We start from the raw sequence: 17,925 nt of genomic DNA, 5'->3' as shown, positions 1-17,925 counted from the left end.
GAGAGAAGCAGTAAGCATTTCACCGTATCACAGGTGACAACATAAAGGCAGAGAGAAACTAGAACCCCCCACCACTTCCTATGAAGCAAGGGCTGACCAGTGCCCTGATGGGTTTGATGGAACAGGGACAAGAAGAAAGCAGCCCTGAGCCCCTCCATCCCTGCTGCATTGCAGCACTGAGACACCCACCCTCCTCACAGAGACACTCAGCCAGGAGAAGGGCTGAGGTGTCTCAGCAGCCTGGGGGTCTCCTCTGGGTCACCCTCCACCAGCATCACCTCCCTCAGGCTGCAGCATCACTGCTCTGAGGCTGAATTAAAAGTTTCAGAAAGTTTTGCTACCTCTTCACTCAAGACTGCAAGTGCACAAAGAACTATGGAAGGGATGGTTGATAGATGGAAAAAACACATTCAAAACTACTTACTGACTAATGATGCAGAAAATGTTATGAATAAGTATCCCTTTCTTGATTTATTACTTTAATTATCTGACATTCTATAGACCCCTATTAGTGGGGTTTTTTTGGTTTAGATTTCAATTTTCTGTCTCATGGTGAAAGCTATTTATCATAATAATCAGTAAAATTCAAAACCTTTTAGCAGTATTTATAAAATTCATTTACTATGTTCAGCCCTTGGAGAATGACAAAGAAGGCACATTAGCACGTGTGCTGAAGTGTTTTATGCAGAATTATCTGTCCATAAGAATGATTAAATGTTCTTCAGAATATTTGTAATCCATTATTATTTTTTTAATGTATTTTTTAAAAAAAGTTTTCCTTACCTATGCTGTGACTGGAAGCTGGGACCTGCTGATTGGGTGGCTGCTGCACCTTGGTCCTTATGATCCTGTGAGTAATGGAAAAACATGACCCCTTAGCATTAGGCATGCAATGGCAGGAGGCATTAGACACTATTTCTTCAGGGCAGGACACCTCCATCAATACAAAAAATGCCTTTCTGCATATGTTCCCCTCACCATTCACTACTGAAAGACCAAAGTTGGGCAGGTGGACCCAGGACCACACCTGTGCCCCCAGCCCCTGCCATTAGAGTCATCAGGGTGACATTCCACGGTCACAGAATCACAGAATGGTTTGGGTTGGAAGAGACAACAGTTGACAGCAGGTCACCTGTCCAACCTCCCTGCTCAAGCAAGCTCATCCCAGCGCAGCCAAGCAGGATTGCATCTGCATGGCTCTCAGCATGCTCCAGAGCTTGGTGCTTGGTGGCTTTGAGGACCCAGTCCTCACTGCCCGGGAAAGAGAAGCCCACAGCTATCTGGGCAGCCAGCAGGCCAGTGCCCCTCCCCAGGGAGCTGGGACCCTCTGAGCCCAAAGCCCCAGCAGGCTGTGGTCTGCACTCTTGGGACACAATTGCGAGGCTAGAGCATACCAGGTTTGGCACTCACATGGCTAGAGGCATTGGACACCTTGGGAAAGGATCAGCTCAGACAATTTATTTTTTTTTTACATGTTGGCATAAATGCTAATCTTAAAAGCTGAATGACCACATTTACCATCACTGGGTACATGCAGTCACTGCTGTGATTGATAGTGACATCAATGAGAAAAAATTCAGAGACACAGGTAAAGCAGAAGGCACGTGTGGTGTGCAGGACAGAGGGTACCTGCCATGAGGGGAGATTCTGGGGAGATGCCACACACATTATTGACCTGCCCATGTGCTATGAGGAAAGGACAGACAGGGTCAGAAATGCCTCTGGAGATCACAGAGCTCTGCCTCAGGTGCGGCAGAACTGGAACAGGATGGAAGGAGCCACGTCCTTGGCTCACCACACACTCCCAGCCCCAGGCACTGTCACAGCAGCAATGCCAGCGTCAACACTGCCCTCCCTGTGCCTGACAAACTCCCCTCCACTCCTGCCTGCCACGAATGGAGAGGAGAGGAGAGGAGAGGAGAGGAGAGGAGAGGAGAGGAGAGGAGAGGAGAGGAGAGGAGAGGAGAGGAGAGGAGAGGAGAGGAGAGGAGAGGAGAGGAGAGGAGAGGAGAGGAGAGGAGAGGAGAGGAGAGGAGAGGAGAGGAGAGGAGAGGAGAGGAGAGGAGAGGAGAGGAGAGGAGAGGAGAGGAGAGGAGAGGAGAGGAGAGGAGAGGAGAGGAGAGGAGAGGAGAGGAGAGGAGAGGAGAGGAGAGGAGAGGAGAGGAGAGGAGAGGAGAGGAGAGGAGAGGAGAGGGCTTGGGGGTGAACCTGCAGGAATTCACAGCTGGCCCTTGCTGGCAAGCCCCCCCTAAGCAGGCCCAGGGACCAGCACTGGTGACACCCAGCTCCATCCCAGAGAAGGATGCACTGCCATCCCCTTCCCTCCCGTTCCCTGGAGGAGTCTGATGGAGGCTGCAGAGGTCTGTCTGTCCACAAGGCACCTTCCAGCTGGCAGCCCCAGAGTGGAGCTGCTGGGTGCCAGGCACACCCAGGGGATGGGTTACAGCCACAGAACAGCCAGCCCAGTGAGAGGGGCAGGAACAGCTGGGACAGCAAAGAGACAGACCCTGCAGGGCCCAACAGCCCACTGCACAGGGCTGTCATGGTGAAGAAAGGGTGTCCAGGGCCTCCTGACACATAAACATCTTTATCTCTGGAGGAATGGAGACTGGAGCACTTGAAAGCAGCTGGACAGCTCTCAGCTGATTCAAGCAAAGCTAATCACAATGATTAATTAAGTCCTAGCCACACAGGCTTGCTTCTGCTATTGAAGAGTGACCTATTATTAAAATTAATGTTATTAATTAATAATAATTATTATTATTCACTCTTACATGGAGGCAGCAGCTCAGATTTGTCTGCTGGAAGGCCCCCTCAATAGCAGGGATGAGCTGCAGGAGTCCATCCCCATAAACCCCAATGTTCCACAGGAGCAGCATCAGCACCGTGCGAGGGAACAATGGAGCCCTGACACCATGGGGACAGGGACAGAGAGCACATCCACATTGTGGGGACAGGGACAGAGAGCACACCTGGCACTGAGGGGACAGGGACAGAGAGCACACTCTCGCCATGGGGACAGAGAACAGAGAGCCAGAGCGGGGCCTCTGTCCTCCCCGTGCAGAAATGGCAACTGCAGCAGGGCAGGAACACTCAGCGAGACCAAGGCTCGGGTTTGTGCTGACCAGGCAGCCCCTCATTGGTACCTCAGTGGTGAACAAGGGTATTGTGGGCAGGGGCTGCACCCTTTCCCTCCAGCAAAGCCCCAAAGTACACACTCGGTGTTAAATGTGAGGATAAACCCCACAGACTGCTGGAACTGCAGGATTTAGGATTAAAGGCAAGTGTTTTGATGTGAATTCCAGGTTCTTTGTCACATTATTGCTCAGTCTGGGTTTTCACGGTGAGCTCCTAAGCTGGCAAAAACAATTCTCTGGGTAAACAGATAGACTCACACAGATTGCATGCATTTCTTAAAAGGATTGCAAACCTTTGAGGAAAGGAGAAGATCTTAGCCAGAGTCACAAGCAGATGAGAAAGAATTAGATTTACAACCAAAACTTGGTGACAGATCATGAACTGGGTTTCTGATACAAGAGCAGTAGGGGTGTGGGCATTATGAGTGTGGAAGCACACAAGGAGGAACACAGAAACTGGCTCAAAATATGACTGGAAGCTACTTAAATCTCCCTTTTACCTAGAGCTATGACTGCCTTTTTGGTAGTTTTTTGGAGAACATGGGACATCCTCCTACACAAGCAGAGGACTGCTTATAACAGCCATGCTTCTCTCATGACTTGTTGATGTTAATGGAAGTAGAGCTTTTCCTTAGGTATTTGACATTTTCCTTTGGTTTTCCTGGTGTCTGTAATATTTCTCAAACCCTCTTTAAAGAAAGACACCGTGTCCACAGAGTTACTGCATGATGCTCTGGAGCCTCCAAGGCAGGGGCTCCCAAGCAGCAAGGCTGCACATGAGCTGACCCATTTTTTCTTTTAATTCCACCAACCCCTGACTCGACATTTAGTCCATCAGGGCAGAGGCTGCACTCTCCCCTAACGCTGGGGAAGCCACTCCAGCTACTCAAGCGGCAACTCCATGAATGCAAATCAGATTGGGATAGCCAATAAAGGAATATTGCATCAATTTATTTCACGTCTGGACGCAAATGAGAGATTTTATAGCGAGCTGCATTCAAAGAATTTGCATGCAGTTGCACAAGTGAAAATCATCTCACTGGCGTGGTGAGGAGGAAGCCCAGAACAGAGTGAAAATTAACAAACCCTGCTTGCCAGGGCCGTGGGTGCCCAAAAGCTCTGCTGCTCAAGTATTTGTCTCTCACTGTTGCTCTGGCAGGGCTGGAGATGTCACGTAGAATTTCACTGGGTTTTTCCAGCCTTATACATCACTTGACTCAGGGGGAAACCATGGCCACAGAAGGTGTAATGGACACGGCAGCAGGTCAGAGCCCCTAACCAGACCTTCCATGAGCCCAGCCCTGACTTGCAAAGCCATGGCAAAACACCCAAACTGGTGGGACTCAGACTCCAAATGAGATTCCCCTGCATTTTCACAAAAGCAGTTGCAGGCCACTTAAGTTCCCCAAGGCAAAAAGCAGACAGTGGAGGCTCTCAGACACTACCAACCAAACTCCCCCATTGACATTCACACTGAACACAGGCCAATGCCAGCAGCACAATTGGGTGTCAGGTGACAAAATGGAGCCTCAGCCCCATGCCTTGGGTCCCTTTCTTACCCAGATGACTGCCACCCTACTCAATGGCCATCTGAGCTTCCCCCCTGGGAAAGCCTGTCCCACTGAACCCTCACCCCACAGAGCAGAGCAGGGGCTTTGCCCGTAGCAAACACATAGGGTCATTCCCAGCAAGGACCTCAGATTCACAAACAGGGGAAAGGAAAGGATGGAAAAGAAGCCAAGGCTGGCAGAAGAACCTGCCCACTGCTAGGAAAGCCTCATCATCCGTAGTGCTTCAGCACTCAGGTCAGCACTCAGGTCAGCCCAGAGCTGCTCCCAGGCCCAGGTGCCCTGGGGAAACAGGTGAGGCTGCTTTTCTTACAAACAGCCCCGAACACCCGATGCTGCTAAAAGACAAAGCCATGTGACAGTGCTTCCACGGAGCAGCCCACGCCAGAGCCACCCCTTTACCTGTTAATGGAGCTGACACTGGGCACGGTGTCGTTGTCACACACTCGCTCAGCAAGGAGTCTGTCCCTGATCTCCCAGGCAAACATGGTGGGATTTTGGCGTTTGTACTCTGCAATTTTTTCAACAACTTTGGGTGTGGCGACCTTTGGTTTTGATCCTCCAATCACTCCAGGCTTAATACTCCCGGTTTCATAATACCTGGGACAACATCCAAAACAAAGCTTTGGTTATCACACACAGACAGAGAACATTCTCTGAGATTTATGGAGAACATCATTTCAAGGTAACCAAACCCCAGCAAATCCTGAGATACATCTTCACTTTCACATGCACATTTCCTGCCTGTGTGCTTCTTTATCACCTAATAGATTAACTTATAGTAATTGGAATTGGGCCTCAGGATACAATATATATTTTTCTGTAATAGCAAGACAAAAGAAACAACGCAAGATTAAAGGGCATGCTGAGATCCAAAATTAACTGAAAATGTGTGTTATTAATCAGCAGTACTGGCAATAATAGAAACAAATCACACCAAAGACCACTTTTTGCAGTGGACTCTTTTGTAACAAATTACTCTTTTTACAGAAATGCTGTCATTAATATCTACAGCTTGTTATGACTGAAAGTGAAATAAAGGCTAGATATTGTATTTTATTTGCACCTCTGGAATAAATACACCAGCATATCTTTTTCCTGTTTTATTATTTTAATATGCATATTATGGTTTTAATAGTTCATATTTTTCAAAATGTATTATTTTTATCATTATGTTTTCAGTAGTTTCAATAACAAATTTTGAGGGAAAGGGAGCTGCTCATGCTCCGGAGGGGTCCAGCTGAGGCAGGGTTGGTTTCTGTGACCAGCCCTTCCTCGGATGCAGCATCTTCCCCACTACCAGCAGCTCTGCTGATGCCAGAAAAGGTACCACCTTTCTGGTACCACCTTTCTGGTGCCACCTTTCTGGTACCACCTTTCTCCACCCAGGAAAGGTGGAGAATGAGATCCCTAAACCAATATAAATCCGACCGATTTTCCACATGTACATCACACAAGATCAACTGCTTTTGGTAGCTTGGCCATAACACATGGCAGCCAGGATCCCTGGGCCTGCCAGTCTCCCCCTGTAGTGTAGTCTTGCCCATGCTGTGAGGAGCAGAAGCCACATCTCATGTGCCGAGGGCCAGAACAGAGACCGAGAATGAGACTCTGCTGCTCCGTGCTGCAGCCAAGGCGTTCCACACAGGAGGCTCTCTCACAGCCCTGAACTTATTTGCATCTTGTGAATTTTCACATGGCCAGATGAAAAATAAACCCCAACTAATAAGCTGCCACCCTGGCTGCCTTAAGCCTGCACCCCATTCCACACGGAGCAGCCTCTCACCCACCAGGTGCCCAGCGAGCTGCGCCTGCAGCAGCTCAGTCACAGCTGCTCACTGCCCTGTGCCCCCATTCCTAGCTCAGAAAAAACTCACAAGCAGGAAGATAAGAATGCTTATTAAGGTATTTTCCCTGAAACTATCTGACATAACCATTAAAAAAAAATCTCTCATCTTTTGAGCCTGAGCAGAGCACAAACAGCCTGTACAGTCAAAGTCTGCTTCTCTGAAACATGCAATCATGTTCATCAAATTTTTGCCAGGGTACCTGTTCTCAGGGCTTCTGAGAGAGCTCTGACACCAAATTGTTCACACATGTTCTCAGATACTTTGTGTGTAAATGCTGACTCAGGGCTACCAGTCTCCATGAGCCATTCATGCAATATCAATAATAAAGTGTTGAATATTAGAGATGGACTAACCCTCCTTCTGCCCCTGAATGCAGTGAGCTTTAAGGCAGATGGGAAAAATTTAGTTCCCCTTGCACTTCCATGAGGACATGACAAAATAACGGCAAACATGGCCCATAAACCTTCTAAAATCTTGCACCTCTTGCCTCAAAACCTTGAGGCTGAGATTGCTGGCACTGCTTCTTTGAGGAGGATGTAGAAGGCAGCCAGGCAACACTACAGATGCTACCAGACAACAGCTCACAATTTTCTTAGATCTAGTCAAAATTGTGGATTTCACAAATGTTTCTTAGTGCTTTCTCGCAACAGAGCGCAGGGCCAGTGCCCTGCATTCCAGGGCAGCCTGGCCAAGAGGAGCACTCCCAACAGGACAGGATGCTTTCCCATGGCTGAGCCCAGGCAGGAAAGCCAGAGAGGGCCCTTGCCACCCCAGTAGTGCAGCTGTGATGAGCTCACCAGGGGACAAAGCTCTGGTTCTTCAGAGCAGCCAGACCTCTCCTCTCCGTGCCTTTGAGCTCTGCCCACCTGCCCGCTCTGCTGGCCCAGCCCAGCCCAGGCACAGAGGAGCCCAAGGAAGGCTCGCCCCGAAGGGAGCTACAGGATTGAGCCCAGATGCCTCCCTGCATGCAGGGGGAAGGGCATAGCCCTGGGGACACGTGGGGACAGTCCTCACCCTGCCCTGACACCAACATCCCCCTCCTCTCCCGGGCAAGGAATCTGGGTGCAGTCATGTTGTACTGCACGAAATTGCACAGTCACAAAGCCTGCAGGCTGCATGGCCCCAGCATTTCTGACTCCCATCCGCATTTTAAGGGCAGGGATCGCTGCAGCCAGCACTATTCCACGTGCATCGGGTCAGGGCCTTTTGCTCCAGAGAGTTGCAAAGGCAGGTGTAGGGTGGGCACCACCACAGCACCCTCCTCTGAGGGTTAAGAGCTTCACTTGCCCTGCAACAGCTGGTTACCTGCCTCTGGATGGATTTTTAAAACTGCATCTAGTACTGAAAAATTCCGATAACAAAATTCCAAATGCAAGGATTTATCATAAGGATTCCCCCTTTTTACACACATGCACACATGCAAGAAAACATATACACACAGAGATGCAATTACAGAGACATTTTACCGACTGTAATTATTAGTTAGGAAAATAATGAGCTATGAAATTCCAATTTATTGCTGACAACTTTAATGACAGAGCTCTAGAACCTCACTCTAAGCTCCATAGTGCAAATACATCTAACAGCAGACCTAATTGCCAAAAGTAAAACCATCAGACTTCTGCCTGGATAAATACATTGCCTGTTTCCAAGCTGTGTGCTGGTCCTGACGGGAATTGGTGGAGTTCCAATGCAACAGTGAGCACCACCAGCCAGACCCCACCAGCCAGGCAGGAGCAGGAGCTGTAACTGAGTGAAACAGCCCATGGTGGGCAGCACAAAGCCCACGGAAAGTTCTCCTCTCTACACCAGTTCTAGGCGTTAGTGTTCTCAAAACCCCAGAGGAGCATGCAGGCTGCAGGGAAGGCACATCCCGTGAGGAAGGGGGAGAGGTGGAGCAGGAGCGCCGAGGGCAGCCCTGGCACTGGAGCTGCTGCTCACCAGCTTGGGCAGGCAGAGCTGAGATGGTTGTGTGGAAAACAGCGACAAGAACTGGGACCTGTGATCTGACAGACCTGAACACTGACACGGGCGCTGGCTGATCCACACATCCCCTGTGTGCTGCTATAAATTAAATGCCTTAATCGTCTTTGCAGCTATGCTATGTTTGTAAGGAACTGGAAAAGAAATTTAAAATAAAAAGAGTAAAATGCTAGACAATGAAATCAACTGTGAAATCACAACAAACAACTCAATAATTAACTTTTCCAGATGATAAAGAAAAACGCTTTGTAAAAAAAAAAATCCCCTTAATATAAGTTGCCCAAGTCTGTAAGAATACCTGGGGTTCAAAACCATTTGAAAATGGTAATTTACACAAATTAAGTTTAGGCCTGTTACAGAAGATTAGGAAATCAAAAAGGGAAAAAGCAAGCTTGGCATTTTTACCTGAATCTGCACCAAATTTTAAACGGCCATCAGGAACAATATTAATTCAGAGTAATTCAGAATGATATTAATATCCTGTTGCCGTAGTGTTTGGAGCAGCTCTTGACCGAACAGAGAGCTACTCCCAAAGTAGCCAAAATACCTTTAAAGATGGTTACTAGTTACTCATGGTGTTCTGTGCTCTCTTAATCCAGTAGAAGACTGGAAAAAGATGTTTGAGTATAAAAAGTGGGATAGATTGCAGAATAGCTTGCATGAATGCATGTGCCGCAATATTGATGAAATATATAATGATAATATTGTTTAAAGGGAGCTCTGCTCAGGAAGCAAAACAAGTAATTTCCACAACTTCTACTTTTTTCACATTTTGCTGAATATGACTCCCAGATGTTCCTTCCTGTTCAGAGCAGAGGAGTGCAGGACATACACTATATATATATATATATACACACTATGTATATATATATATATATATATATACACAGCAAATAGTCATGGCGTTCTGCACTTTGCATTAGAATTAGAACCTGTAACGGGGGCTAACAAGACCCACAGATACTGGCTGTTTCTTTCCACATCAGACACACAAAAACACGACTCCTCGGGAAGTCGCTCCCCTCCCCGTTTGTTCGCAGCCTCCAGCTCTGGGGCTGGCACCGACACCTCTGACGGACACGGAAGGATTCGCCGTCCCCCTTTACCTGCCGAGTATTTTGCTGACACAGCCGTGGCTGACGCGGAGCTGCCGGGAGATGTCACACGGCCGGACCCCTTGGTGGGCGAGCTCCACGATCCTTTGGCGAACGACATCTGGGAGAGGGCGGCCGTTCACAAAAACACCCCCCAGCTGATTCACGCCTCCATGTCCTGAAACACACGGGGAGGGGTAGAAGGGCAGGACAAGCGCTGTGAGAGAGTTCCAGCTGTCCCGGCAGGGCAGAACCTCCACCCCGGAGCCGCCTCCCCAGAACCGGCCCGCTTTCCCCCGGAGCAGCGGGGAGGTGACCCGAGCGCCGCAATGACACGAGCTGTGAGGAGGGGAGGACCCTCCGGCCCGAGGGGCAGATCGGGCTCGGGGAACCCCGCGGTGACGCCCGCAGCGGAGCAGCCTCCTCCCGGAGCCGCGCCAGCGCCGCCGCCAACGCCGGGGCAGGCCCGGAGCCGTCCCGGGGAGCGGAGGCTCCCCGGAGCCAGAAATGAGGCTGGGTGGTCACTCAGCCCACGTACTGCCTCTGCCCAAGCACAGAAAGACACCTGAAATTAAACACGCTGTGTTTTGTTTTGGTTCTCCCCAGATGCCTTGAATTAATCAGGTGGGGGAAGGGGAAAAGAAAGAGAGAAAGAGAGAGAAAAAAGGGAGAGAAGGAGAGAGAGACAGAGAGAAAAAGAGAGGAAGAGAGAAAGAGAGAGAGAAAGAAAGAGAGAAAGAGAGAAGAAAGAGAGAAAGAGAGAAAGAGAGAAAGAGAGAGAGAAAGAGAGAAAGAGAGAAAGAGAGAAAGAGAGAAAGAAAGAGAGAAAGAAAGAGAGAAAGAAAGAGAGAAAGAAAGAAAGAAAGAAAGAAAGAAAGAAAGAAAGAAAGAAAGAAAGAAAGAAAGAAAGAAAGAAAGAAAGAAAGAAAGAAAGAAAGAAAGAAAGAAAGAAAGAAAGAAAGAAAGAAAGAAAGAAAGAAAGAAAGAAAGAAAGAAAGAAAGAAAGAAAGAAAGAAAGAAAGAAAGAAAGAAAGAAAGAAAGAAAGAAAGAAAGAAAGAAAGAAAGAAAGAAAGAAAGAAAGAAAGAAAGAAAGAAAGAAAGAAAGAAAGAAAAGAAAAGAAAAGAAAGATATTCTGCTCCTAGAATTTACAGCTGTCTTGGCTGATATTGTGATCCCACAAATAAAACGTGAACACTTGGGCAAGCCTGGTGTATGACACCCTTTTGAGCAGATTTTCACTGTTCACGTTTAGCAAAGTGAATTATATATCTGATGGGATCCAGGACCCACTTGGAGGAATAGCAGTGAAGCTGTGTCAACCCCATGAACACACATTAATCCCCCGTACTAGAAGGTAATATAATTAACCCTTATGTTGTTATTCACCCGACTACTTATATTATAGAGGGATAGAGAAGCTAAAAACAAGCCATAGAGATAGTACAGATGCCAATTCTGGAACAAAAGTAATACAGATTATGTCTCTGTTCAAGCAGGATTGGAACTGTACTGACTAAGCTGGCAAGCCAAATGCCTCAGTGTTTAAAAAAATTTATACAGCGCTATTTTTATTTTAATCTTGTTATTTCACTATTGATAAACTGCTGTCAAACTTCGCAAACACGTTGTAACATTGTAAGGGCACATAATGAACCCGCACGAAGTAGGCGATGTTCAAGGCTGTGGCGAGCAAACACGAGCCTGCTGTGCCTTCAGCGGAGCGGGAGAGGCGGACTCTGCCAGCGGCCCGCGCTTCCCTGCGTGCCCGGGAGCACACACCGGCCCCGGGACCCTGCCCCGGTGCGTGCCCGGGACACCGAGACTCGGGTGAGACAGCTCCGCGGCGGCGGAGGCAAACGGCACCTGCCCGGAACGAGACCTCGGCTCCGCAGGGCTCTGAGTGAGAGGAATCGCGCACAGTTTGAGTGGGAAGATCCTGGAGTGGTGGTCGGGCAAGGGGGGAAGGGAAGGAAGGGAAGGAAGGGAAGGAGAGGAAGGAGAGGAAGGAAGGAAGGAAGGAAGGAAGGAAGGAAGGAAGGAAGGAAGGAAGGAAGGAAGGAAGGAAGGAAGGAAGGAAGGAAGGAAGGAAGGAAGGAAGGAAGGAAGGAAGGAAGGAAGGAAGGAAGGAAGGAAGGAAGGAAGGAAGGAAGGAAGGAAGGAAGGAAGGAAGGAAGGAAGGAAGGAAGGAAGGAAGGAAGGAAGGAAGGAAGGAAGGAAGGAAGGAAGGAAGGAAGGAAGGAAGGAAGGAAGGAAGGAAGGAAGGAAGGAAGGAAGGAAGGAAGGAAGGAAGGAAGGAAGGAAGGAAGGAAATTAGAGAAAAATAAAAAGCAAGAAAAAGAAAGGGAAAGAACAAGAAGAAAAGGGTAGAGAAGGCATCATTAAGACGTGCCTCCCTCAGGGAAGGAGCCGAGTCTACCCCTGGAGCCCGTCCCCAGTCCCCGGAGGCTGGCGGGAACCGGGCCTGCCCAGGCCGGGAGCATCGACCCTCCAGGCGCCGGAAACAAAGGCTGGGGCCCCGGCCGTCCCTTCCTCCAAACCTGCCACAGCCCCGGGCAGCGGCACCGGCGCCGAGCCCGGCTCCCGCCCCTCGGGGCCTCCCTGCCGGGGTCGCGCTCCCCGGCAGCTGCGGACCGGGGGCCCCGTCGGGCCGGGGGCTGCTGGAGCGGCGGGGAAACCGAGCTCCGTCCGCGCCTGAGTGCGGGGAGGAGGCAGCCGCCCCTGCCCTCCGCAGGGAGGGGGCAGGGGCAGAGACTCGGGGGCTATTTCGGGAGAGGTAGCCCCGAGGAGGGGTCCGCGGGCCTAACCCAGAGCCATGGTGCAGTCGGGCGGGCGGGGAGTGAGGGGGAGTGAAGGGAGGCCGTCCCGGGGACCCGCCGACCCAGCGGGTCGGGGCCGCTCCGACCATGCCCAGCCCGCCTCGTCGTCCTCGCGTCCCTGGACGGAGGCGGCCAGCGGCTCTGCCCACGCGGGACGAGGAAGCAGCGGGGACCGGCGCCAGGAGGGACCGAAATCTCGCTCGGGACCGCCCCGGCCACCGTTCCCCGTGGCCGTGCTGCCCCCTCGCTCCTCCCGTTGCCGCCGGCTCCCCGTCCTCTGCTTTTTTTCAATGGGGTCCCGACCCCACGTCCACCCTCACGCCCCCGAGGAGCCGCGGGTCCGGAGATCGTTTGGCAGCAAATGACCTCGGAGGCTTCCCGGCCGCGATCGGACCGGAAAAAAGGCACCGGCGTTTCGGTTTTATTCCTTCTGTTTGCCCAGAAATTCCTGAGGACGACATGGATTTTCCACAGCCGCAAGTGCCGGCAGAGGAACCGCTGAAACCCGCGGCGGCCGCTGCCGCCTGGGCTGTCCGGCCCCGCGCGGGGAGCCCGTGCTCCGCGGGCTCCCGTGGGCTGCGTGTCCGCTCGCAGCCCACCGGGACAAGGGGCGCTCGGCGGCGGGGACTCCGCGCCCGCCCCCCAGCCCGCCCCGCACCACGCGCTTCCCGACCTCAAAGTTCGCCTTTGAAAAAAAGTGATTCGGTTTAACGCCGGGAGAGAAATAAATAAACGCGGAGGTCGAGCGCTTCACTGCAGCGAGAGGGAAAGTCCCCTTTCACGGGGGCGGCGGAGCCCGCCGCTGGCCAGCGTCCCAGCCCCGCACAACCCCAGAAATGGAGCGGCGGCAAGAGGGACAGGAAATGGGCCGATGAACGGGGAGCGCGGAGAGGACAAGGGAGAGAGGGAGGCAATCTCCAGCTCCGGAGCTCGGTGGTTTATTTTGCAAACAAATGTCTTTGAGCCGAAAGGCTGCGGTGCACCGGGAAATGAGATTAGTTCTACCTTAAATTCCCTCGCAATCTCTCGCCGTAATGCAGCGTTTAACTCGCCGTGAGAGAAGATGTCATTTTACATAACACTGTGCTAATGGATAAGTCTTCCCCGACCTCTCAAGCACAACAAATCTCGGGCGAACCCATCGCGCACGACCTGTTAACTTCACCGGCTGCCCGCTCCGCCGCCCCACGCCGCGATCGTGACGCCATTCTTCGGGGTTTAAAAAGACAAAAATCTTCCCTCCAGCCCCGCTCCTCGCATTTCTCATTAGTTCAGTTTGTTCGGGTTTTTGGGGGGCTTCTATTTGTTTGTTTAGGGCTTTTAGTTGTTGAGGGTTTGTTTTGTTTTTTTTTTTTTTTCTTTATTTCCAATTAACGAATTTCAAAATGTTGAAAAAGAGAAAGAATATCGTGCAGAAAACTTTTCCGTTCGTCAGAAATACCTGGCGGCTTTTTCCCCGGATATTTGATTTAGGGACAGAAATAAGCATGTGCACATACATGTAACATCTGTGTATTCATCCATGTACACCAGCGCGCTTCCGTATGTACTGATGGCTGTGCATACGTCTAGAGACGTGTTCGTACATCCATCCGTACAGATACACACACGCGCGGTGACATCGGCTCTTTCTCCGCGGGAAAACAGCCCCCGCACCGGCCGCCGCCGCAGCCGCCCTCCGCCGGCCGCCCGGCCGTGCACCGGCACCCGATCCTGCCGGGGCGAGAACGTCGGCGGGCAGCCCGGCCCGGCCGCGCGCGGAAACGATCGCGCGGAGCCCGTCGCGGCCGCTCAGACAAGTTGAAGGGCAGGCACTTACTGTGCATCGCTGCGAACGGGTCGTGCTTACAGTGTATTTCCATCGGAGCGGTCCGGGGCCGGGCGGCCTCGCCGAGCTGATCTCGATTCGCCGGCGGCGCTCGGGTTTCGGGCTGAGGGAGGGAGCCCGAGAAAAAGGACGGAGACCGACCAGAACCGAACAAACAAATAAAAAAAAACCCAAACCAACACATAAAACAAAACAAAACAAAACAAAACAAAAAAAAAAAAAAACACGAAAAAAAAACGCTCAAACCAAACGAAACAAACAAAAAAAAAAAAGAAAAGAAAAAAAAAGAAAAAAAAGGAAAAAAGGAAAGACAACCAAAAAGGGGTGAAAAATAAAATAGAACAAAATCCCTCAAAAAGCGATGAGTCCTGCCGCGTGAAGGGTCGCGGTATCCAAGAGCGCTGGCCGAACGCGGCTCCTGAGCCACTCGCAGCCTCCGGAGGCTCCGTCGGGGGGCCGCGGAGCGGCCGCCCCGGGCTCAGCCCCTGGCCTCAGCCGCTCCGCGGGCGGCTGCCGATGCGCAGCACCCTCCGCCGGGCTCCGGGGCGTTACTGGGCGCGGAGAGGGGCGAGCGCCTCTGTCCGGCGGACCGGAGCCCAGCGCTGCCCGCCCGACGGCTCTTTGTGCTGGCGGTGCCGGCGGCTGCGCGGCGGCGGCGGCCGAGGCGGGCGGCGGCGGGGGCGGGCGCCCCGTCCGCGGGGCTCGGTCCCGGGGCGGCGGCGCTGCTCCGCCTGTGCCGCCCCCCGCCGCGCCGCTCGCAGCAACTCGCGGCGCCGGGCGGGGCGGCGGCGGTGGGCGAGGGGAGCGGCGGGGGAAGGTGTGCGAGAGGGCGGGGAGCGGAATGGGGGCCGGGCTCGCCGCGGCCCCGCGGGACCGGGCCGCCCCGTCAGCGGCCGCCGTCCGACCTGGGGCGCCGGCGCGGCGCGACCATCGCTGCCCGCCCGCCGGGGCCGCGGCGCCCCCTCCCCTCTGTCTGTCTGTCTGTCTGTCCGTCCGTCCCTCCCCTCCGCCCGCCGTGGGCCGCCGGGGCGGCGGCGGCGCCTGGCTGCCTCGGGCGGTGCGCCCGGCGCGCTGCCGGCCGCCGGCGGCCGCGGGGGTTGTGGCGGGCGGCGGGGGCGGGGCGGGGCCGGCCGGGGCGGGGCCGGGCGCGACGGGGGGGCCCCGGGACCGGCCCCGCCCCGCGGCCCGCGGCCCGCGCAGCGCGCGCGGAGGGGGCGGCGGGCGGCGCTTCAGCACCGCGCGGGCGGACAGCGGCGGAGGCGGGGCCCGCCCGTCACTCAGCGCCACGGCCAATCGCAAAGTTAACCTGCCGGCGTCCCGCATTGGCCGCCGAGCGCCGGCGCTGCCTATTGGCGGGCATCGAGCCAATAAAGGGCGGGGGGCGTGGCCGCGGGGCGGTGGGGCCGCAGCCACTCGTGACCGAGCCGTGGGTGGGTCCCGCCGGGGTGCGGGCCCGGGACCCCCGACGGCCCGGCCCGGCCCGTGCTCCTCCGCCGGCCCGACGCCGTTCCCCGTGGCTGTTGGTCTCCCCGACGGCCGGACTGCGCGTGTCAGGACCGTGGGTCCCGGCACACGTGGGAGCTCGGGCCGAGGCCGCGGTCAGGGAGGTTCTCGGCCGGCTCGCGCTGCCCGCGGTCGCGCCGGGGCTCGGCGGCGCCGCGCCCAGCAGCGGCGGGCTCCCCCTCAGGCCGCCGCGCCCGCGGGTCCCGCCCCGCGGCGGTGCTGCCCCGGCCGAGCCCCTGACGGAGGCCCGGGCAGTCTGCGTCGCCCCACGGTGACCCTGGCGGCGGGGCACAGCCCGCCGCACGGGCGGCCTGCCCTCGGCCCCGCCGCCCGCATGCTCTCCCACGGGGCTCTTTGTGGGGGCGAGGGTGCGGGAGAGCTCAGCCCGAGCCGGGGCGGGACCTTCCGGCCCCGCTGACCCCTTTCGGTCACGGCGGCAGCGGGGCCGTGCCCCGGCCCGTGCTCGGGCCGCGCGGGGCCGGTATCCGCTGCGGACGGGCGGGCGCGGGCCGAGTTTTCGTTGAAGTCGAAACTGCGGGACGCGGCCGAGGCGCAGCGCGGAGCCGACACGGAGTCCGGCCGAAGCACGGCGAGAGCCGATCCCCGCGCAGCTCCGCAGCCCAGCCCGAGCCGTCGGGGTCCTCGGGCTCGGCTCCTCGGCTCGGGGCGGCCGTCGGGGATGGCGGGCAGGCTGGGCCCGGCGCGGAGGGGACGAGCGGGCAGGCAAGACGGGCTCACATCCTGCCCGGCCCCCGTCCCTGCCATGACCCCCCCCCGTTCTTCTCCTCCCGCTTGTCGCTCTCCCGGTACTGAGGTGAAGACCCCTCGGCCCTGCTCTCTACAGGGACCAGAGGCGCAGAGGCTTTGCAGCGCCTTGTCACGGGGCCCCGGCCCGTCCTCGTCATCCTGCCCGGCCCGGGCAGCGCTGTCGGTGCCGCTGCCCCTGCGGCCACCCCCGCTCCCGGCCGCCTCCGCCGCGCCATGAAATGCTTTATCGATTAAACGATTATTCAGGCGATTTAACTAATAAAAGGCCCCATCGATCGCTTCGAAATTGCATTCCGCCACCGAGCCGCCAGGCCGCCTCCGCGCCCTCCACCGCCCGCGCCGCCGCCGCGCTGCCCGCGGGGACGCCGTGACGGGGCTCCGCAGCCTCCGGCCAGTGCCCGGTGCCTGTCCCACTGCCCGCCTGGCCGCAGCCCGGGGCGCACGCACGCCAGGCTGCCTCTGCCCGGCTGGCGGAGCTCTCGGCAGCCCGCCGCCGCCCCGACGGCCTCGCGGGGAGCTGGTCCCACCCCGCCCGGTCCCCCTCGCGTCCCCGCTCACGTCGGCGCCCCCCTTGTCCGCGGAGCCGCCGGGCTCCCCGCAGCCCCTGGCCCGAATCCCACCTGTGCGGCCGGCGCGGGGCGTCGCGTAGGCTTTATCCAGCTCCATTCCGGCTCTTCAGGACTTGGGGAAACGGAGGCAAGAAAAAGTTTCCACGTCGTATTACAACCTCTTCCTTTTCCCTCTTTCTTTTTTTCTTTTTATTGTTTTGTGTTCTTTTCTCTTTTCTTGTATTTTCCGTTTTTCTTTTCCTCCTTTCTGTTTTCTTGTCTTTTCTTCTTTATTTTCTTTTTTCTCCTTCTTTCTTTTCTTTATTTTCCTTCTTTATTTTTTCTCCTTTTTTCCTTCCCTTTTTTTTTTTTTTTTTTTTTTTGTGAGGGGCTCTCTCAGGTTGGAATAATTCAACTCTTCCGCTCCCCGCCGAGCTTTTGCAGCTGATCACTGAGCTGAAACTAAACGTTTTAGGTGGAAAAAAGCCTCTGAAGGAACCGTGAAATGATTAAGAAACTAAAGAGCTCCTCGCCATGTGAGATCATGTCCTGTTCTCTAAAACATCACAAGATGTCCCCAGACGCAGCCAAAACCCAGGAAAACTCTGACATGTTCTGTAGCAGGAATCAAAGTTTGCTCGCAGCCGGCCGCCCCCCGAGCGCTCCGCCGCCCCGGCAGCGGCGGCGGCACCTGCCCGTTCTGCCTCCGCTGCCCCAACCTGTCACCAACTTTTCAGCAGACCGACTTCCCCTTCCCGGGCCGGGGTGACGCTGCCGCCCCCGGGGCCGCGCTCCCCGCCGGGCCGGGCCGGGCCGCCGCAGGGGCGG

The 17,925-nt window shown here is 54.8% G+C and overlaps 1 protein-coding gene across 5 annotated transcripts in view; it reads right to left on the bottom strand.

The window, feature by feature from the left end:
* PAX5 (paired box 5) overlaps nucleotides 1-17,215 on the bottom strand; it is a 135,300-nt gene extending 118,085 nt beyond the window's left edge. For 3 of the 5 annotated variants that reach the window (XM_036403263.2, XM_036403265.1, XM_036403266.1), the window contains exons 1-4: nucleotides 17,170-17,215; nucleotides 9,645-9,810; nucleotides 5,108-5,305; nucleotides 784-848 (exon numbers count right to left, since the gene is read on the bottom strand). In XM_036403263.2, coding sequence (XP_036259156.1) covers nucleotides 784-848; nucleotides 5,108-5,305; nucleotides 9,645-9,810; nucleotides 17,170-17,215 — 475 coding nt within the window. Of the gene's footprint in view, nucleotides 1-783; nucleotides 849-5,107; nucleotides 5,306-9,644; nucleotides 9,811-14,269; nucleotides 14,313-17,169 lie in introns of those variants that run through there. The other 2 variants (XM_036403261.2, XM_036403264.1) reach the window with 1 other exon arrangement.
* Nucleotides 17,216-17,925: the final 710 nt, after the last annotated feature.

The sequence above is a fragment of the Molothrus ater genome, chromosome Z (assembly GCF_012460135.2).
Source record: "Molothrus ater isolate BHLD 08-10-18 breed brown headed cowbird chromosome Z, BPBGC_Mater_1.1, whole genome shotgun sequence".
Taxonomy (NCBI): Eukaryota; Metazoa; Chordata; class Aves; order Passeriformes; family Icteridae; genus Molothrus; species Molothrus ater.
This window is presented reverse-complemented; position numbering and strand designations above follow the sequence as displayed.